At 48.5% G+C, this 16019-nt stretch overlaps 1 protein-coding gene across 1 annotated transcript; it reads left to right on the top strand.

Moving 5' to 3' along the window:
* The first annotated feature begins 9 nt into the window (after positions 1-9).
* Ppp1r10 (protein phosphatase 1 regulatory subunit 10) lies at positions 10-15231 on the top strand. The gene is given in 21 exon segments (XM_085680022.1): positions 10-144; positions 677-1193; positions 6755-6872; positions 7472-7558; positions 7683-7818; positions 8600-8651; positions 9617-9694; positions 9818-9991; positions 10176-10281; positions 10364-10476; positions 10779-10879; positions 11061-11208; positions 11308-11466; positions 11553-11799; positions 11899-11962; positions 12061-12255; positions 12542-12617; positions 12854-12967; positions 13105-13295; positions 13297-13876; positions 14017-15231. Coding segments are annotated over 19 exon segments (2838 nt in total). The 5' UTR covers positions 10-144; positions 677-1193; positions 6755-6765; the 3' UTR covers positions 14127-15231.
* The last annotated feature ends 788 nt before the right edge of the window (positions 15232-16019 follow it).

Raw genomic sequence — 16019 nt, forward strand, 5'->3', positions numbered from 1 at the left:
GCCGTCGAAATTGCTTTTCCCCCGGACCGGTCACGGTGACTCATAGATGCCATGCCTAGCGTATGACCCAGAAGGAGTTTCGAGGGCGATTTGGGCCGGGCCGCTCTCAGTGCGCACGCGCCGGGTCGCGCCGACCAACCCGGGGTGAGGCTCGTCTGCCTGGGCGGAAGTGATGGAGGCGGGAAAGGAGGAGGCGCCGGACGCGGCGGTCACGCGCTGGCGCGGAGGGCACGGAAGGAGACGGAAGGGTGGGGGGGACACGAGGACTGGGGCTTCCCGAAGTGGGAGGGGCGGTGTCCAATCGGCTGGCGGCCTGACCCTCGCGTTGGCCAATCAGCCTCCGCCTCGCGCTCGATGCCTCGCGCCGAGGGCGTTTCTCCATCACGTTAGGGTGCGTTGGGCGGCGGCCGGGTATAAAAGACTCCGCCCGAGCGGGCGGCCGCCATTCTGGGGTTCGTTTAGAGGTAAGTTTGGGTGCTCCGTCGCTTGGACGGTAACTTTTTTTTTTCCGAGAACGGGCGGCCCAGGGATGCGGAGAGGGGATGGTTTTATTCGGTAGCCTCGCTCTGCCGAGTGCCGCTGCATTCTGGGGTGACGAGAAATGGCACGTGGGAATGTTTTATGGCGACCCGTACTGATTACATCTTTCTCCTTTTGTGTTCTTTTTTTACCCCAGGTTGAATTTTCTCGGAGAAAGACAGGCCGGCCATCAGGAAAACAAACAAGCCTCCGCAACATCTTAATCCCATGAAAGGATCCTGAGAGAGGGGGGAAAGGGAAAAGAGCAGCCACCAGCCCAACCACTTGTGTCTTCTACCCTTTCCCACCTATTTGCCCACCCCACCAGCCCACGCTGCTTGGGACTTGAGATCTGTGGCCGAAGGACCGTCACCACATAACTGCAAAAAATAACCACCCTCCCCGCCCAAACCCACCCAATCTCACTCATCCAGCATTTCCTTTTTGGAATCCACTCAGGATTTTTTTCAACGACCCCCCCTCCCTAAATGGAGTTGGGTGGGGGGAATGTGAATACTGAGTTGGTGTTTACTTTTTTAAGAGACTTTTTGATCCAATGAGGCCCCCCAAGTAATTGAGTTTGGGTCCTGGTTGGTTGTTTTGTTTTTTTTCCTCCAAAATTTTACCCCTCCCCCCCTGAGCCCGTGGTGCTGACGTCGCAAAAAAATTGGATAGTAAGTGTCGAATTTTCAAAAACCAGCCTTGCAACAAGAAATCAACGTTTCCCGTTGTGAAACCAAAAATAATGAGAGGAAGCAATGAGACCATAGAACAAATGTATTGTACTGGAGAAGGACCAATCGGGTCTCTAAGTCTCCATTAAAAAGGTCCTGTGGGTCTAAACAGTCTTTGCTCTCTCCCCTACCACCTGCCTCTTCCCTGCTGTGGAGCAGGCAAGGAGAGGGTGAAGGGAGGGCCAGCAAGTGAGGATATTGACGGTTAACCCTTGATAATCCAACAAATTTCCAGACTGCCAAAGCATAAGCCTTTGCTATTATAAGGAGGAATGGTTACCTTCCTCTGGTTAGCAGTCTTCAAAAGGGTTAATGAGCTCACATACAAAAGATGGTGGATCTTGTGGCCCAGAAGTCCCACTTCTTTGTGTGTGAGACAAGCAGAGCGCCTTTCAATTTGCCAGATTAATAAGCAATCTGTACATAAAGATTGCAGGGTAAGGAGATGGGCAGAGAAGTATTAGCTGGCTATTTTAAAGTGATTGTTAAATCCTCTCAATTTTAATGTAATTTGCTTGGGGTATATTGTATGGTTAAAATAGGTGGCAATCTAGGAATAAAGATTGCAAGACACTTAAATTTAGGGCAAAATAGTTTTTAGTCTTAGTATCAAGTACATACAATATAACATTTGGGGAGGTAAAGAATGTCTTGTAATTGTTTCAGATTGCATAGGTTATTTAAAGGCAAAAGTGATTTAACATTTTAACTTGATACTTTTTTAGTAGTGGTGGTGGATACAGTTAAGAGGGTGGAAAGGTTGGGAAATGTGAAAGCTCAGAAGTATAATTTTACAAAGCCATTAGTGCAATTGAATGCTAGCTTTCTAGGAGATTTGTGTCGTTAAACAGAATTTTTTTCTTCCCTGCTTCAAATATGGCGACTTTTCCTTGTCCTTTTGTCTTCCAAGCGGCGTTGCAGGTTGTGTCTTGACCCATTTTTCTCCTGTCCTCCCACCTCAACCCTATTTGTTGAGGGGTCCAAGTCCTCCCCCTTTCCGGTTATAGGGAGGATTGGGGTGGTCGGCGGTAGTAGCAAATAGAGCTTCAGTTACAAATTCAAATTCTTAACCCGCAGAAAATTGTATATTAATTGATTTTATTTTCAGTAAACTCTTAAACTGAATTCAAGTAGGTCAGATTGAGGATGGGGGCGGAGGTATGGCTTCTGTTTTTTTATTTAGTGCTTTATAGTGTAAGTAAAGCTATCGGCAGATCTGGATGGCTTTGTGAATTTTGAGTCGTCCTCTCCATAACAAAATGGCGTCCCTCTCCTTTGTTTTTCTCTTTTGCCAGTCAGCTTAGGGCTGCCCTAGAAACTTGGTCAAGGGGGAGGAGCTACTTTGAAAGGTGATGTAATCAGCTTGCTTCCTCTGAAAACTCCACCCCCAAGCAGATGCTTTCTCTCCCTGTGCAGACTGCTGCTGGGGAGAATACGCTTTTCGTTTCTCTTATCTCTTATGGAGTATCTTATAGGGATAAGAACTTAATGAGAACAGGATTGAGACTGTCCTAATCGTGAAGTTACAGTTTATGTGTTTAACAATCAGCCCATTGCTTTTATTTTCACCTACTCATCACAAGCTTGGACATGCACCTTGCTTCATTCAGTTGACAGGTGTGAAAAACTAAACTCCAACTGTGCTTTAGGTTTGGGAGACTGGGGAAGACACAGGGCTTGTAACGAGTAGACAATTGGGCCTACTGGAGCTGAAATGTGCCATTTGGCTCAGGACGGGCCCTGGTGCTTCCGAATGGAATGTGATTGCTCTGTGAGTCTGGGGGAGGGTTGGTAGTTGTAGGATTTCTTATAAATCATCCTTATTCTCACCTCTCAGTTTGGGAATAAACTCTTTGTGCTCAGTGCCATCACCTCTGCAGTTTCTTAGTTCCCGTATGTTGGCACTAGGATGAGAAGTGAATCTTTAGGAAAGGAGGCTGCAGTTGTAAACTCGAGGCAGGGGGAGTCAAGCTACGGTTTCTGGTAAGCAAAACATTTCTGGTATTACATTTCACAACCTTTCTTTTTTCCAAAGAGCCACCTTTTTGAATTTCTTTTTCCTTCCTTCCTAAAAAGAAGTTCCCTTAAATCATTGAGGAAAAGAATGTCCTCTTGGTCTCCTCCCTGGTCAGTGCTGTGGCAGTTGGTGCATGTTGAAAAGCCACACCCTTGAGGGTTGGTATTGGGTGTCTGGTTCTTTTATCTCTTTTTCCTCAACTTTTCAAAGTCAAGTCCTTGATAGTTTCTTCTTAAACTTTCCATTTTTGTATTTAAGTCCTGTATTGGAGTGTGGAGTTTTTAGGCAGAGTTTGTAAGCCTTTTGTCCTGTCCTATGGTTACTTGGGTGCTGCAGCAGGGCTCATTTCCTGCTGGCTGTGGATTCTCATTATTATTCTCATTATTACTTGGACTTCTGAGTGAATGGGAGGGCCTCTTCCAAGTGTCTATTTATCACACGTCTTTTTTTTTTTTTTTTTTTTTTTTTTAACCAGTTTGCCAGGTGTCTCTGCAGCATATCTACCCTGGGAGCTGAACATTCCAGCCACTGGGGCTCCTGACCTCTAGTGAGCAAGGGATTAGTAAAGACCTTCCTTGCATGGGAGATGAAAAGCAAGGCTCTAGGGGAAGCCTGATTCTTAGGGCGTGGCCAGAGTTCTATTTGAGGGTCTTTCCCTGAGTGTTAGTGTGGTAGACATAATTTTACATCTTTATTGAAAGCCAAGTCATCTTCCTGGGACCAGGATTACCTGATTTTCAAAATAATGATGAGGGAGGAGTAGGGCCTTACCGTACAGAGGTATAGAATCTGAACCACCTGAGACAGTCCACTCTACTATTGGGTCACATCAGGCAGCTTGAGACACTGAGGGAAGGAGCAAGGCATTTTGCTCTAGGGGGTGCTCAGGTCCCAGCAAAGAAGAACTGGCACTTCTTTGTCCTCTGACAGAAGACCCATTTAAAGCACTGGCTTGCATGGGCCTTGTTTCCTGAACCTAATTCAGGATTCAGTGGTGCTAGATGTTTAGTTACCAACCAATTTGGATGCTTTTCCACCATTTTAAACCAAATAATCAAGTCAAATTCAGAATTTGATATCTCTAGTAAGAACTGTAGAATGTTCCCCAGTGCTTAGAAGATGGAAGTACATCACGGGCTTCCTTTCCTTGTGGGCCTTCAAGGAAAATAGCAACTGGATAAAAACAAAAACATGACTTGAGTTCTTTATGGTTACAGAAAGTTTCCTCGGCTTAAAACTCTAGAGCAGGCATGGGGAGTGCTTGGGCACAGTCCCTGCCCGCTTTGGTCAGTGCCACTTTGGGCTTCATGTAGGCCTGCTCCAAGCATGATGGATTCTTCCTTTGTTCCTATTGGTATACCTTACAGCTTTCCTGTGAAAATGGGGATCTGGTTGTAAGGCACTTGGGGGTCCCTATTAAGGAATGAGTACTGAGGACAAGGCACAGAGAAAATGGACATTTTACTGTGAGGAGACAAATTCAGTCATCTTTCCAGATGTAACAGCAGGAATGACCATGCACATTAGCATGGTTTTTTTTTGGTTTGGTTTTTTTTTTTTTTGGTCTCCCAGCTTTCCTGACTGTTGTGCCTTTTTGTTTATATAGATAGGAATTTACAATACCTAGGTCCCGTTTCCATCAGAGGGCACTAGACAGCTCAGCTTTGTTTCACTAAAGGTGGCTGTCCTCTGTCTTTTCTGACGATTGAACAAGGAACATTTGAGTTAAGCTTATTAGTTCCTAGATAGACATACAAAGCGGGTAATTTTTAGCTCTGGGTTTCAGTCAATCATGTTCAGAAGGTCTGGAATGAAATGTTTAATCCAAGACTTGTCAAACTGCATACATTGTCATTTGGGGTTCTAGTAGGTTTATGTATGTATAAAGATTTCAAAGTTTCCTAGTCTGAATTGCTCAAATGTATTACTTTGGGCCCATTCATTGCTTTTTCAGTGTAACAGATGGGAAATCTGTTACTATACCAGAAACGCACAAATCACTGCTGTCTTAAGACAGGGAGGTTTTCTCTCTGGACATGTAAACATTGAATTTGTCCCCTGACCTGTAAATGTTCTTGACTGTTTTTCTCCTTTGACCTCAGGTTGCAGTCAGCAGGTTTTGTTCAATGCTTAGCATTTTTCCCCTGCTCCTCTCCCTGTGTTGAGCCTGCAGGCTTCAGCCTCCAAAGCAGAGACTGCTGCCACCCTTCCTTTCCCTGGGCCTTTTTAACACTAAATTTTTATCTTGTATGTGGAGAACCACTCGTCTTTGACAGCCTCTTAACTCGGGTTAAACATGTCTAAGCCAGGAAAACAGCCACACTTCTCACACACCTTTTCTGCTTATATTGCAAGAATCCTATTGTTTGTTTTTTTGGTTAAAGACTGGTGTTCATCCTTGTAGGGCTACCTCTGCTGCTTATGTGATGAGATGCACAGGGACCCTAGCCTTTATCCTGCCCGTAGTGGCCTGGTGGTGAGGCTCATGGTTTTGGATCTCTGAAGCTAGTGGTGATTGAGTTGTGGCTAAAACTCCTAATCAGAGCCGTATCAGCCCTAATTATCTCTCTGGAACTCTGGCCTAAAAATCGGTCCCTTTCCATGGAGTGTAGCTTTTAACTCGCTCCTTTCCCAGCCTGATCTGAAGTGGTGTCCACTTTCCACAACTTCGCCTTCATTACTTCTGATGGTTCCTTCCCCGTCTCCAGTTCTCGGCTTTGGACTTTTCTTGGGAGTCTTGGCCAGTGGTGAGTTTTGAGGTCAGGTTTGCATCTTTGCTTCTGAAATCACAAGCCAAGTTTCTCCTGAATTTTGGAACAATAAAAGCTCGTTTGGTGTTTGTTCAGTGAGTGACATTATTCAGGTCTGATGAGAGCCTGCCTGCTTTCTTCAGTCAGTCTTGTTCTGAGCGCTGCTGAGTTCCCTGGGGAAGGGCCCTGCTCAGGGCTGACTTGTTTTCTCTATCAACCGCCTCAGCTGACACATTCTACCACTTGTGCTTATGACTTAAGCAGTCAAGATAAAAGAAAATTGATTTCTGGAGAGAGGGTGATTGATTCTTGAAAATGTTTACCCAGATACCCAGGGTTGGCTTGATTACCTTAGGAAGCTACAGCTGCCTCCTTATTAAAATTAGCAGCTGCTAACTGGAGACAGGACCTTAGAAGCATGAAGAACTAACTGAGCATCTTATCATGGGTCTTAGCCTACTCTCCTGAAGTGTAACTGTTGTGGAAAGGGTTTAACTGGGAAAGAGGTAGGCTGCCAGGTCCTTCACTCACATTACCCTTGTATTGACCCCAACTTAAGTCGCCAAGGCTGTTTTGTGAGCACAGACTTGATTTTACTGACCTAGAGAATAGTGCAGTTGAACATAGATTAGTCACTGTGTCTTAAATATGCCGATAGGATTTATTAGAGGGATAAGTTACTGGTGCTGTCTTTGCTATCATATATCCTATAGACTTTTTTCCTTTTACCTCAGAAACCACCAACATGGGTTCAGGTCCCATAGACCCCAAAGAACTTCTCAAGGGCCTGGATAGCTTCCTTACTCGGGATGGAGAAGTGAAGAGTGTGGATGGAATTTCCAAGATATTCAGGTAAGTCTGCCTTTCTGGGGTTCCTAGTCAGAAGAGGAGACTACTTGTGACTGAGTTGAAATGAGTAATAGAGAAGAATAAATGGAAAAGAAAGAAGCCACACACAGGCAGATTGTGACAAGAGAAACATGATCTCTTGGCTATTGGCCATGACAGAAGCTGGGGATTTGGTTCATAACCCCAAGAGAGTTAAGGGATGCAACCAGGGGACCTATAACAGAATTCTTGGTTCCGTTTTGGGTCATGTGCCTATCCAAAATGTCTTTTTCCTTCAGAGATCTGAGGTTTTCCAGAGAAAAGCAAACTACTGAGGCAGTCTTAGATTCCCAGGGGAAATGTGAGTTGGGACAGGAGGGATGCTCTCCCAGTGACTGCTGCCTTCCATCCTCTGGAGCAAAGAGTGTCATCAAGGGGCACCAGGACTCCCAGGATTAGGTCCTCTGCTGTGGGACATGAGCTGGCATAGTATTCCTTGCGCCTGTCATCCCAGCACTCAGGAGGGAAGTCTGGTGTGGGCAGTGTGACAGGACCCTGACTGGGAAAGTGCAGTGCTGAGGGCAGGTGCTCTGCTCTGCATTTAACGTGGTGACTCCTTGCAGTCTGATGAAGGAAGCGCGAAAGATGGTGAGTCGCTGTACGTACCTGAATATCATCCTGCAGACCCGGGCCCCAGAAGTGCTAGTCAAGTAAGTGGGGTTGGGGGCCTGGCATGGGGGAGGGGAGCATAGGGTTTTCTGGGTCACCAGATGTGAGCTTACTAGTTCTAAAATTAGGAAGGACTTAACAGATTCTGACTCCACCTGCCTGCAGGTTTATTGATGTTGGTGGCTACAAGCTTCTGAACAACTGGTTAACATATTCAAAGACGACCAACAACATTCCTCTCCTACAGCAGATTCTGCTGACCCTGCAGCACCTCCCACTTACTGTGGACCATCTCAAGCAGGTACCGCCATGCTGCATCACCCACGCTTCCTTTCTGGGTTAGCCTAACTGATTAAAACCACTTCAGTTCTGATGAGTGAGTGGCAGTTTGGAATTTATGAAGTAGAATGGCAAGGGAAAGTGGGAATTGAAGTGGGAAGACTCGATGTGGGTTTATTTCTCAGGTGTGTGAGAGAACCCTTTGTATATCTGAGGCTCGGTTTCTCATCTCTAAAGTGGGAATAAGTTGTTTTGTGACTGGGTGTAGTCTAGCCCTCTACCAACTGAGTTGTATTGCCAGCCATTGTAACTACGTCTTTCTAGGGTTAAGTAAGAATGTTTGTAGCTGGCATGGTGGCTCACACCTTTAACCTCAGAATTTGGGAGACTGGGACACATGGGTCTCTGTGAGTTCCAGGCCATCAAAGATTTACAAAGAGAGACCCTTTTTTTTGTTTTTGTTTTTGTTTTGTTGTTGTAGTTTTGTTTTGTTTTCGTGTTTTCAAGACAGGATTTCTCTATGTAATAGTCCTGACTGTCCTAGAACTCACTTTGTAGACCAGGTTAGCCTCAAACTCACAGAGATCCACCTGCCTCTGCCTTCCAAGTGCTGGGATTAAAGGCGTATGTCACCACTGCTTGGCTGAGAGACCCTTTCTTAAAAAGCAAAACAAGTGTCTACAGGTTTTGGAGATTAAAGTATGCCACTATTGTCGAGAGGTGGCATAGTTTAGTGAGCACTTGAGTGAGTTTGTTTTATTCCCGGCATTTACCTTTCTGCCATTTCCTTCCTTCTCTTATAGAACAACACAGCAAAACTCGTGAAGCAGCTGAGCAAGTCAAGTGAGGATGAAGGTGAGTGCCACTGTCCCCACCTGGATCTGGGCTCCACAGTGTCTCTTTTATGTTATGGCAAGAGACTCGTGCCTCTGCCTCACAAGTGCAGGATTAAAGCATGCACCACCACTGCCCAACTTGTTTCTCTTTTAAAGATTTAAGTCAATTAATTCAGTCCCTCTTCATCTCAGTTCCAAATGAAATTTACTCATTTCTACACATTGAATGTTGTGCCTACCAGGAAATGTTTCTATAGAAGTGGTTCTTTGGGTATAGAAGTAGTTCTTTGGGGTCTTTTTTGTTTTGTTTTGTTTTTTTTTTCTTTTTCTTTTTTTTTTTTTTTTTTTTTGGAGATAGGGTTTCTCTTTATAACCCTGGCTGACATGGAACTCACACTTTGGTTTGATTTTGATTTTTCAAGACAGGGTTTCTCTGTGTGACCCTGGCTGTAACACTGTAGACCAGACTGGCCTCAAACTCACAAAGATCTGCCTCCCAACTACTGGAATTAAATGCATGTGCCACACCACGCCTCTCTGAATAGAGGTTTTATTAACTCTAATTCCTTTAGCTATTTAGAGTTGCTTGCTAAATGAGTCTGCATGATTGCAGAAGTGAAAGGAGAGCTGCTATGGCCATGTCCTCCAGGAAAGGCTGCAGAAAAGTTCTCCTGTCCCTTAGATTACCAGGCGTCCCTTTTCTCTGTATAAACTGCTGCTTAGCATGAGTGGCCTGCTGGTGTGTTCTCATTTCACCTCTCCCTATTGGTTGAGTCTTTCATTGCCGCCGCCCCCCTCCCGCTCCCCCCACCCCCAGCAAGCAGTCCCTTGGAGGCTTTTTAATTTCCCTATTTTAAAGCACGCCATATTAAGACTTGTTTCCCATTGAACAAATTTAACAATTTTTTAAGCATATTTTCTTCTACTGAAAATATTAATGAATTATTACTAAATAAGTACTTTTTTTCCCTTTTTCACTTGCAGAGCTCCGGAAATTGGCCTCAGTCCTTGTCAGCGACTGGATGGCTGTCATCCGCTCTCAAAGTAGTACCCAGCCTGCAGGTAAGCTCCTTGGCCCTGTACCCCACGTGTTCTCTTCTCATTTAGACTGCAGCTCTCGAGTGTCCCTCTGGCAGTCTTCTCTGTATTGAATGAAATTCTCACCTGCTTTGTTTTTCCATACAGAGAAGGATAAGAAGAAACGGAAAGAAGAAGGGAAAAGCCGAACTACACTTCCTGAGCGACCTTTGACTGAGGTGAAGGCTGAGACCCGGGCTGAGGAGGCCCCAGAGAAGAAGAAGGAGAAGCCCAAGTCACTGCGAACCACGGCACCCAGTCACGCCAAGTTCCGTTCCACTGGTAAGGCTTTGCAGGGCATCAGTACGCGCAGCCAATAGTTTGATTGTAATTTCAAGCTGTGAGGAAGCAAGAAGGCTAAAGGAAAAGCTGGGGGGACTTACTCAAGGCTGGACCATCTGGGGTGGGGAGCAGGGAGGGACAGTAAGGGTCAAAGTTGAACTGCCATCAACATGCTTCTCCCCAGGACTAGAGCTGGACACCCCTTCTTTGGTGCCTGTGAAGAAGAACTCCAGCACTGTGGTGGTGTCAGACAAATACAATCTGAAGCCCATCCCCCTCAAGCGGCAGAGGTATGGGCTCTGGTTGGTGTCTGTGGAGGGGGCCTTTGGAGAAAAGGGACTGGGGAGGTTGTTGACTGTCCTCCTTCTGCAGTGCCACAGCAGCTCCAGGAGATGCTGCCCCACCTGCAGAGAAGAAGTACAAGCCCCTCAACACAACCCCCAACACCACCAAAGAAATCAAAGTGAAGATCATCCCCCCACAGCGTGAGTCCTCCTGGAGTGCCCTGGCACAGGGTGGGGGAAGGTGTGCCTCTCAAGTGATAACCTTATCAGCTCCCTCCCTCATGGCTGGACCCTCTAGTGTTTCCAGCAGCTTGCTTCATGAATTTTGCTTTCTAAAACTGATCAAAGTCATGGTTGCCAAAAGAAAGATTAATGGGAACTTCCTGTGTGAACCTTGCTTCCTTGTCACTGTGGGCAGGGGACCCCACTTCTGTTTTCTGCCTGGACTCTGCTGGAACAGGATTGTGAAGGAAGTTCATTCACTGTTCTCTTTTCCTCTGTAGCTATGGAAGGCCTGGGTTTCCTGGATGCTCTCAATTCAGCTCCTGTCCCAGGCATCAAAATTAAGAAGAAGAAGAAGGTTCTGTCACCGACTGCTGCCAAGGTATGAGCTCTAGAAGTACATTTCGGTGACAGGATGTGTGGGGTGTAGAAGGCAGGGCACAGGAGCTGGTGTGGGTGACTACAAGGAGTGTATTCTGGTGTGACATTGGACATCTAGGATCCTGGACTCATTGCCCCTGAGTATCCTCTAAACTCATTGGATGATTTCTCTTTCATAACAGCCCAGCCCCTTTGAAGGGAAAACAAGCACTGAACCAAGCACAGCCAAACCTTCTTCCCCAGAGCCAGCACCTCCTGCTGAGCCCATGGACACGGACCGCCCTGGCACCCCGGTGCCACCCGTAGAAGTCCCAGAGCTCATGGATGCAGGTAGCCTACTCGGCCTGGTTTGGGTGTTTTCTGAAAGACGGGATCTTAGGCTGGATCATAGGTCGCTTACAGCCTCTTCTGAAATCCGCTTGTTTTCAGCCTCCTCAGAGCCAGGAGCTCTGGATGCAAAGCCTGTGGAGAGCCCTGGAGACCCCAGCCAGCTGACGCGGAAGGGCAGGAAGAGGAAAACTGTGACGTGGCCTGAGGAGGGCAAGCTGAGAGAGTATTTCTACTTTGAACTGGACGAAACTGAGCGAGGTGCGGTGCGGTTCCGTGTGTGGGTTCCTGGAGTCTGGGCACAAGCGGTTTCGCTCACGCTCACTTGTCCCCTGCCTCCCTTGCAGTGAATGTGAACAAGATCAAAGACTTTGGTGAGGCAGCTAAGCGTGAGATATTGTCAGACCGGCATGCTTTTGAGACAGCCCGACGACTAAGCCATGACAACATGGAGGAGAAAGTGCCCTGGGTGTGTCCCCGGCCCCTGGTTCTACCCTCACCTCTCGTTATCCCTGGAAGCAATAGCCAGGAGCGATACATCCAGGCTGAGCGGGAGAAAGGCATCCTTCAGGAGCTCTTCCTGAACAAGGAGAGGTGAGTTCAGGTGTCAGTGCCAGGGACCGTGATGGGTAGCTTTGGGAGGCACTACTAAGAACTTCATGTGATTGTGTTCTCTCTCTCTCTCTCTCTCAGTCCTCATGAGCCTGATCCTGAGCCCTATGAGCCTATACCCCCGAAACTCATCCCCTTGGATGAGGTGAGTCCTTGGACACAGCAGTGTGGTGGGGCGGCAGTGCAGGGTGAGGACACCTCTGTTGGCTTCCACAGCCCTGACCTGTTTTCTTCTCTTGTCAGGAGTGCTCCATGGATGAGACACCGTATGTTGAAACCCTGGAGCCTGGAGTGTCTGGTGGCTCACCTGATGGCGCAGGAGGCTCCAAGCTGCCTCCTGTTCTGGCCAATCTTATGGGAAGCATGGGAGCTGGGAAGAGCCCCCAGGGCCCTGGAGGAGGAGGCATCAATGTCCAGGAGATCCTCACCTCCATCATGGTATGTGAGCCCTCTTCCTCAAGTGATCTCCGTGTGTTGTCTTCGAATTCTCTCTCCCACTCTTCACTCTAGATTTTAGTTTTTGGATATGGTTTTTTTTTTTTTTCCATTTAGGATGTTTGGTTTCAGTTTTGTGAAAAGGTCTCATGGTGTAGCCCAAACTGGTCTGGGACTCAGCCTACACGCTGTACCCAGCTTATCCCAGTTCTTTGCCTTCCATTTATATACACGTTCTTGCTTTATCCTGGCTGTCGCTCTCTTGAACTGTCATTTTGCTTGCTCACAGGGCAGTCCAAACAGCCACCCTTCAGAGGAACTGCTGAAACAGCCAGACTACTCCGATAAGCTCAAGCAGATGCTGGGTAATCCTCAGAGTCAATCCCCAGGGCCTGGGGAGGACGCCCTGTGGTAGGAGGGGAAGCAGGGTTTCCAGATGCTGAAAAGCATGGGACTGGGCAAGAAATGGGGTGGGAAAACTGGACAGAGAGCATGGCTCTGCTAGGTTGGTCTGAGATTAGTTGGATCCACTGTGTGGGAAGCCATGCCATTCTTGTTAGAATTCTCTTTCTGACTGTTTGGCTCTTGTTTTCATTTGCAGTGCCACATGGACTCCTAGGTCCTGGTCCTGTAGCCAATGGCTTCCCACCAGGAGGCCCCGGGGGTCCCAAGGGTATGCAGCATTTCCCCCCTGGTCCTGGAGGGCCGATGCCAGGTAGGTGAGAGGGATTCAATGGGCTTACTTCATTGTTTCATCATGGCCACGGCCAGGGATGGTAGAAGGTGGACAAGGTCAGGTTAGAGGTGGCTGCTCTAGAGTGTAACAGATAACTGAGGTCTTTTCCTTTCCAGGTCCCCACGGAGGCCCTGGTGGACCAGTGGGTCCACGTCTACTGGGTCCCCCACCTCCTCGGGGAGGTGATCCCTTCTGGGATGGCCCAGGTGACCCCATGCGAGGTGGCCCAATGCGTGGAGGTCCTGGACCTGGTCCTGGACCATACCACAGAGGCCGAGGAGGTCGTGGAGGAAATGAGCCGCCGCCACCCCCCTCCATTCCGAGGAGCCAGAGGAGGTCGTTCTGGAGGAGGACCCCCAAATGGCCGAGGGGGTCCTGGTGGAGGAGGCATGGTTGGAGGTGGTGGGCACCGCCCACATGAAGGCCCTGGTGGGAGCATGGGCGGAAGCAGTGGACATCGCCCCCATGACGGCCCTGGTGGAGGAATGGGCAGTGGACATCGATCCCATGACGGCCCTGGTGGAGGAATGGGCAGCGGACATCGATCCCATGACGGCCCTGGAGGGGGAATGGGCAGCGGACATCGCCCCCATGACGGCCCTGGAGGGGGAATGGGCAGTGGACATCGATCCCATGACGGCCCTGGAGGGGGAATGGGCAGTGGACATCGATCCCATGATGGCCCTGGTGGAAGCATGGGTGGTAGTGGTGGACATCGTCCCCATGAAGGCCCTGGACACGGGGGACCCCATGGCCACCGGCCACATGATGTTCCTAGTCATCGAGGCCATGACCATCGAGGGCCACCACCTCATGAGCATCGCGGTCATGATGGCCATGGGGGAGGCGGCCACCGAGGGCATGATGGAGGCCACAGTCATGGAGGAGGTGAGAGTTCCGTCTCCTGGTCTTCTCTGTGTATAAGGAGGGCAGTTTCTGTCCTTCATCTTTACACACTGTCTCTGAGGTCTGCGGTAGGAGGGATGGTCTCTCAGCTGATGTCTAACCGTTCTGCCTTCATCCCACAGATATGTCCAATCGCCCCGTCTGTCGACACTTCATGATGAAGGGCAGCTGCCGCTATGAGAACAACTGTGCCTTCTATCACCCGGGGGTCAATGGGCCCCCGCTGCCCTAAGCCTCCTGCCCCTCCCGCCCCTGTGGACTGCAGCCTTGCTCCTTCCACTCGGTTATGGCTTCTGTGAGGCCCACTTCCCCTTTTCCCCAGCTGATGAGGAGCCGGCCCCCTCAGTTCCCACCTGGTTGGGTTCCGGGGGGTTTCTGATCACTGGTGCACATTGATGTACATATTCCCCTCCAGTCTGGAGAGGAGAGAGACTGGACACACTCTAGACGCTGGACTGCTGAGACTGCTGGCTTCACTTTGTGACGAGATCTGCCCTGTTCCCCAAACCCCTTCCAGTATTAGCCCCAATGCCTGAGAACCTAAAGCTGGTCACGCTGGAGACCTCTGCTCTCCACTTGCACACAGAACTGAGTTGGTCAACTGCACTTAAGAAACTATCCAAGCCAAGTCCATATCACAGGTTGAGGGGTGGTGAGGAGTACCATATATCCCACTGCACTGAGGGCTCAAGCTGGCAGAATTGAGTTCTGGAACCACCCCCCTTGTGCCCGCATGGGCCAGTCACTGGTGAGTCCTTTCTCAAGGAAAACTGCAACTGTTAGGACCCAGGTCATTGTGGGTCAGCTAGGTTCAGTGATGGCTCATTCACAGCCACATCCAGTTAAACATTGTAGCTGGCAGAGGGCAGACCTGCAGTGTTAGGCCACTCTTGCCTGCAGCCATTTTAGAGACTCCATTAAACACTTCCGTGAGACCAGTTTTCATCAGCTTCACCGGGTATACCAGGCCTTGTATACCAGGCCTGATGCACTACATGCACTGCCTGTGGGAGTGGACTTGCTCCTTACCCCCTACGGAACCCTGTTAGTGTGAGGCTTCCTGGGCAGGTCAGCAGGAGTGGCCCTGTCCTGTCCTTCCTGGGCAGGTCAGCAGGAGTGGCCCTGTCCCTGTCCTTCCTGGGCAGGTCAGCAGGAGTGGCCCTGTCCGTCCTCTCCTTTCCCTGTCTTGGCGTCAGTTGTTTTCTATGAAAACAGTGGGTTGGTTTTGTGCAGGGTCTTGGGTTAGAACCACAATGGATTTGAGGAGTTTTTTTCTTTTGATTTTGTATATTTTGTACATTAATAATAAACAGTGGAAAGAGAAGCAGCTTATTTAACACCTGGTGTGTTTTGACTCTTGATTTTTTCAAAACAGGGTTTCTCTGTTAACAGGCTGTCCTGTACCTCACTTTGTAGACCAAGCTGGCCTCAAAATTCACAGAGATCTGCCTCTTGAGTGTTGGGATTAAAGGCATATGCCACCACCATCCAGTGATTCTTGCTTTTAATAAAGGTGGGGTGGGGGTGGGGAGCGGGTTTGGCTTAGAGCACTTGCAGAGGACCGGGGTTCAATTCCCAGCATCTTTGTGATGGCTAACTCCAGGTCTGTGGTAATGTGCATGCTGGCTAGTTTTATCTCAACTTGACACCAGCTAGAGTCATCAGAGAGAAGAAAGCTCAACTGAGAATCCAGATGGCCAATAGTGGTGGTGCAGAGTTTATTTCCAGAGGCAGAGGCAGGCAGAGTTTGAGGACAGCCTCGTCGACAGAGCGAGTTCCAGGGCAGGCTCCAAAAAGCTGCAGAGAAACCTTGTCTTAACAAAACAAAACAAAAAACAGAGATAGGCTGGGGTTCAACATGCAGGTCAGAAAAGCCAAACAGCCAACCACTGGCTTCTACCTCTACCTTTTTCCTAAATGGCGATGCTGCCTCCAGGAATGCTCAGAATGAGACTGTGAGAGCTGTTCCTCCATTTTATAATCCTCTCTAGGACTAGGATTAAAGGCGTGTACCACTACCACCCGGTTTCTATGGCAAACTAGTGTGGCTACTGGGATTAAAGGTGTGTGTTCTGTAAGGCTGATCAGTGTGGCTGTTTTACTCTCTGAACTAAAAGGCAAGCTG

The sequence above is a fragment of the Myodes glareolus genome, chromosome 18 (assembly GCF_982192425.1).
Source record: "Myodes glareolus chromosome 18, mMyoGla1.1, whole genome shotgun sequence".
Classification (NCBI taxonomy): domain Eukaryota; kingdom Metazoa; phylum Chordata; class Mammalia; order Rodentia; family Cricetidae; genus Myodes; species Myodes glareolus.